At 57.9% G+C, this 5436-nt stretch overlaps 1 protein-coding gene across 1 annotated transcript; it reads right to left on the bottom strand.

Moving 5' to 3' along the window:
• Positions 1–38: 38 nt before the first annotated feature.
• Positions 39–5400, bottom strand: LOC106696161 (adhesion G protein-coupled receptor E2-like). The gene is made up of 4 exons (XM_014451266.2): positions 5242–5400; positions 2045–2170; positions 1348–1494; positions 39–553 (listed from the first exon to the last, which is right to left on the bottom strand). Exons 2-4 carry the CDS (start codon positions 2166–2168, stop codon positions 159–161), a joined length of 666 nt encoding a protein of 221 aa, XP_014306752.1. The 5' UTR covers positions 2169–2170; positions 5242–5400; the 3' UTR covers positions 39–158.
• Between the last annotated feature and the right edge of the window lie 36 nt (positions 5401–5436).

Here is a 5436-nt window from a genome sequence, read left to right as displayed (position 1 = left end):
CTTCCCTTGTCCAGTCCCCCTCCCCCCCATGCCTTGGCTGGAGGTGATGACACCTGCTGACGGCACATCCCTGAGTGGCAGACACAGGGGTTATGGGAAGTGTGCAGAGGCCTGACCCACAGCAGGTCAGCCCCCACAGAGGTACAGGTTGTGAGATATTAGATACCTTTGTCCCAGTTAGTAATTAGCTGCTGCCTGGGGTCCCCAAGGAGCCTTCCCCTTGGTACCCCAGCTCCTTCTGCAGGACCCCCAGATCTTTTCCCATTTAGTCTCAAAGAATGGAAGCCTGGCCCAGCAGGGCACCCCCAGCATTCATTGTGCTGGGTTTGTGTGGTGCCCGTGAATACATGATCAGGTGGCTTGAGCTGTGGGTCTTTGGGAATGTGGGATCTGAACTCCGAACCTTGTTCACAGACGGTGTTGTTTGGGCCATTGGGAGACCCAGGAATGGGCTTCCAGCCAGGGCGGCAGCGGCACTCATAGCTGCCCTTGGTGTTGTTGCATTGGGTTGAATTGTGGCAGATATGTTCTCCTGAGGTACATTCATTCACATCTGAGGACAAAGCCAGAGCGTCAGGCCCTCCCTCTACTCCTTGCTCGCATCCTTCCTGCCCCTTCTCTCAAATCCCTTAGCAGTTCACCCCGAGGATACCCCACTATGCCCCGCTTACCAGCTACCTAGACTGACAGGATACAAACTGTGGTGACATTTTCCACTGTAAAAGCACCACGAGCTCAGAGCGCCCCTGCAAGGCGGACAGGGCAGGGCTATGCATGTGCAAGTGTCATCCCAAAGCTGTGCCCCCACCTGTGGGGCAGGATGGACTGGGGGACTTCTAACCAGGGAGGCTGCCACACTGATAGCTACCATTCGCCGAGGCTGTGGGCTGTAGCACCGATGCGCCCAGAGCTGCAATCTTGCCCTTATTAGAACAGAATCCGAGCCCTAGCCGGTTTGGTTCAGTGGATAGAACGTCGTTCTGCAAACTGAAGGGTCCCAGGTTCGATTCCGGTCAAGGGCACATGCCTGGGTTGCGGGCTCGATCCCCAGTAGGGGGTGTGCAGGAGGCAGCCAATCCATGATTCTCTCTCATCATTGATGTTTCTCTCTCTCTCCCTCTCCCTTCCTCTCTGAAATCAATAAAAATATATTTTTTAAAAAAGAACAGAATCTGAAGCTCAGCCCTGCCTGGCCCAGGTCCCCCTCTCCTCACTGCCTGCCCTGGGCACACACCGTTTCTGAAAGTGCTGCCCCTTCTCTGCCAAAGCACCTTATGGCAGCTGCCTTTCAGGTGGCTCAGCAAAGTAAAGAAGAAGTGGGTCATTTATGAGATCTGAACTCCAAACCTTCACAGACGGTGTTGTTCGGGCCATTGGGGGACCCAGGAATCGGCTTCCAGCCACGGCGGCAGCAGCACTTATAGCTGCCCACATTGTTGAGGCAGTGGGTGGTTTTGTGGCAGGGGTTTTGCCCCGAGGTACATTCATTCACATCTGAGGACAAAGCCAGAGCGTCAGGCCCTCCCTGCACCCACTTCTCATTGCCTGAGGATCCTACCTTCAGTACACATGCCACCATCTGGTGACCTTCAACTTCACCCTCAAAGCACATTACGGTGGCCTCCTACAAGATGGACATGGCAGGGACCATAGTCTCCAGTTTATAGGTGGCAAATCCAGGAGGGAAACTGAGTCACAGGGACTAGGTTTCCCTACCAAGGACTCCTGCCTACACCCTCCTGGGCCCTGGCCCTGGTTCCCTTCTGGGAACCAGAAGTCACACCTCCCCCTGCTGCATGTGACAGATGAGGAAAGGGAAAGGTCTGGGGGTGCTCACAGGGGCTCCACAAGGAAACCCCAGGCCCAGAAGGCCCTGCCACCGCCCTGCTCTGTGGCAGGACTTTTCAGGGAGGCAAATCCTTAGGCAGGGCCTTGGCAGGGAACCTGAGAATCTTCTCCTGCCTCCTGGGGCTGCGGGACCTGTGTCGGCTCCTTCCCCAGCTCCATCCAGTCCAGTCTCACAGCGTCCTCCCGGGGCCTCTACCTTTGCACAGCTTCGGGTCCTCCAGGTTGAGCTCAAATCCTGGTGGGCACGTGCAGGTGTAGCTGCCATGGGTGTTGACACACTTGTGGCTTTTACAGATTCTGGGGTTCAGACATTCGTCCATGTCTGCAAGGGGAAGGAGAGGGTGATGGATGCCTGCAGCCGTGGGCAGCCTTCAAGGCTGGGAGTCAGCCACGTGTCCTGCCATAGAAGCATCTGAAGGCCCCACTGCCTCCTCCCAGGCGAGTGGTGCCTTTTCTAATTCACATGGAGGCGTCCTGTGGGTGAGCATGGTGGCCTAGGTGCTCTGTTGTCCAGATGTGGACAGAAGCGGTCCAAGTCCTCCCTCTGACTCCCTCCACCACCATCTCCTCTCCAGGCAGCTCCCAGCTAGGGCAGGGACATCACTGCCACCTGTGTCCCAGCCTGAGGACTTGGGCAAAGGCCAGGGTGGGCATTCCTGGAACCAAGGGTGGGAGAAGTGCTGCAGGCCCTGAGCAGGCTCGTTTCGGTGGCCTTTGTCCTGACTCCTGCGGGTGGTGCTGTGGGCTGAGCTCTCCTTGGAATCCTGGTGACTCTGGTGAGACAGCGCTCTCCCATCCACATGACTTCTGAGACTCCAGCCCATGGAGATGGACCGAGAACCACCCTGAGCCTGACCCCTCGCGGACAAGGCTTTTAGGCCGGGCCCAGAATGTGAAAATGATGCCAGATAGGCCAGGACCACCTGGACAGTGGGTGCCAGGCCATGAGGGCAGTGGGGCTGACATCCAGCCATGCTGTCTTGTGGTGAAGGTGACCCTTCTGATCCCCCTGAAGGCATCCCCTGGACAGGCAGGGAGTGATGAGAATCCACATGTGAGTTGGCCAGCGGTGGGCAAGGGCTGGGTGCCTGGAGCGGGGAGCAGCAGCTGATGGGTGAAGAGTGGCAGGTGTGTCTGTCATCTGGCTCCTTGTTCTCCCACCAGGGACACAGTCCTGTGGGCCTTGCCTAGAGGGGATGAACTCTGTCTTCTGTAGCCCCATGGTCTGGGCCCCCATGGCACCTGGGTTGACCTCCTTGGGAGAGGATTGAGCCCGGGGCAATGGTCCCCGATGACGCCCCCTCTTGTCACCTGGTCCAGGTGGGAGCCTCTTCCTTCACCCAACTCTCAGAGCTTGGGGCTGGGTGGGGAGGTCGACGCCACCCAGTCCTCCCCCAACATGTAACCCATCTGGATCCGGTCATCAAGCTGCCCACCGTCCTGAGAACTGCAGTTACAGGTGAGGGTCAGGGTGGACGCTTGCTTGGGGGATAGATGGAGGCCGAGTGGCTGAGAATTGGGGTCAGGGTATCAAGAGGCAGCTTCTCCAGCTGGGGCTGTGGGCCAGAGGCAATTTTCTTAAGGGAGTCCCTGGGCCATCATGGCCCGGGGGGCCTGGGAGGGCCTGGCATGGCTGCCCCTGTGTGGGCTCCGGTGGCATCAGGTCTCATCCAGCAGGCACTGGCGATGGGGAAGAGGACGATATTGCTCTGGAATGCACTGTGCCATGAGCTCTTGAAGTATCTTGACTGCCGCCCTCGTGTGTTTTATGCAATAAGACACCAGGTGAGCAGGCTCCGAACTTCTGGAATGGCCTCTGCAGAGGGTTCTGAGTCTTGTGGTTCAGAGAGGGTGGGAGACCAGGTAGGTGCCTGGGATGGCCCTTTGATGTCTGGAGAAAGAGGGGTGAGCGGCCGAGGAAGGGGCCCAGGTCTCCTGCTCAAAGCAGACCTCGTGGGCCGTGACGCGAGCAGACAGGTCCTCAGGTCGGCAAAGGCTGGAATGCCGAGGTGGGCAGGTGCGCAGACGGCCCAGCTGAACCCGTCACAAAGCTAGGTCTTCAGGTGGCAGGTCCTGATCCAAACCCGCAGCAGCTCTCCCCCTGAGGTGCCTCCTCTGCCACCTCTCTTGTTCGGCCATGTCTCTGCCCAGCAGCTCTGGCCCTGTCTCTCAGCCTGGCCTGTTCCTGACACAGCCACACACCTCAGTACCCACAGCACCACCTGCGTGCAGGGCGTGCAGGCACGCTGAATGGGACCCATGACCACCGCTGCGGTTGTGCAGGTGGCTCACTGCACAAGGGGGTCCAGCCAAGGAGGCAACTGGGGGCTAAACACCAGCTCGCTCTCCATTCCCCAAACACACCGTGTCCACCTGGAGACCAGGGACATGTTTCCAATTCACATGAAGGCTGTGCCCTGTGCGCAGGCTACACATCGGGGGCATAACGTCCCCCACAGAGGCCCCTGTGGACCAGCAGTGCCGTGGATGGAGCCCTCCCGCTGGGCTCCGGCAGGTGCAGGTGCCCCCTTCCCTCCCACCAGGAGGCTCTGCCACCTGCCTCTGCACACAGGGCAGGCCTGCGGACCCGGCTCAGAGCCCCCAGGATCCCCAGCTCAGCCTCCTCCTCCGCTCTCTGTGTTCTTCACTAACCCCCCCTCTCTGGGTGAGTCATGGCTTCTGCCTGACCACTGCTGGCTCCATCTGCCTGCGGATGCTGAAGCCCCTTCCCTGCCCACCTGCTCTCCCTGGAAAGGGGCAAAGCCTGGTGATCATGAAGGCCTGGCTCCTCTTGGGTCCCTGGGGAGGGGAGGGGCCAGGCCAGCTGTTCTGAGTAGCCACCGGGGTACATCCCCTGGGATGTCCAACCCGGAGAGGGTGTGTTAGATCAGAATGAGTGTGGTCTAAAAACCCAACAGCCACCACTGTGCTGTGCTCTATGATCTCATATACTCTCCCAGCGATTCTGTGAGGTAAGCACCATTGTCACTCCCTTTTACAGATGGGTAAACTGAGAGGTGAAGAATGTGTCCAAGGTCATACAGTTAACAAAAGTTTTTATCTGTAAAAGGTAGGCTCTCTCTCTCTCTTTTTTTTTTTTTTTTTACACAGAATCACAATAATATTATCACATCTCACAGATAGATGATTTCTGAATAAGTGTCCTGGCTGGCGCTGCATACACAGCTGTCAGGTATCAATACCAGGACTTGGGTCCTTGGCTCTCATGCCACCCTCCTCCCTGTGCTAGTGGGACAGGCACACGCACACTTGCCCACTCAGACCTGGGGGCTGCACCTATCACCAGGGCCTGGCACCCTGTATGCCGCAGGAATGGCTCTGGTGACTCCAAGCCTCATGGACGGGGAGATGGACGATGCGGGTCATTCTTACCTTGACACGTGTTCTCACTTGCATCACTGAACTTTGCTGCCCCAGAAGCAAGCCTGTATCCTTGGTTGCATGTGCAGTAGTAGCTCCCCACCGTGTTATGGCAGTCTGCCTCTCTTCCACAGGCCTTCACTCCGCGTTGTTCACATTCGTCAACGTCTGCAACAAAACGGGATAAAGGGTCACCTCCCAAAGCCA

Source organism: Myotis lucifugus, unplaced genomic scaffold (assembly GCF_000147115.1).
Source record: "Myotis lucifugus unplaced genomic scaffold, Myoluc2.0 scaffold_10964, whole genome shotgun sequence".
In the NCBI taxonomy this organism is placed as follows: Eukaryota; Metazoa; Chordata; class Mammalia; order Chiroptera; family Vespertilionidae; genus Myotis; species Myotis lucifugus.
Note: the sequence above shows the minus strand (reverse complement) of the source record. Positions and strands in the feature narration are given on the sequence as shown.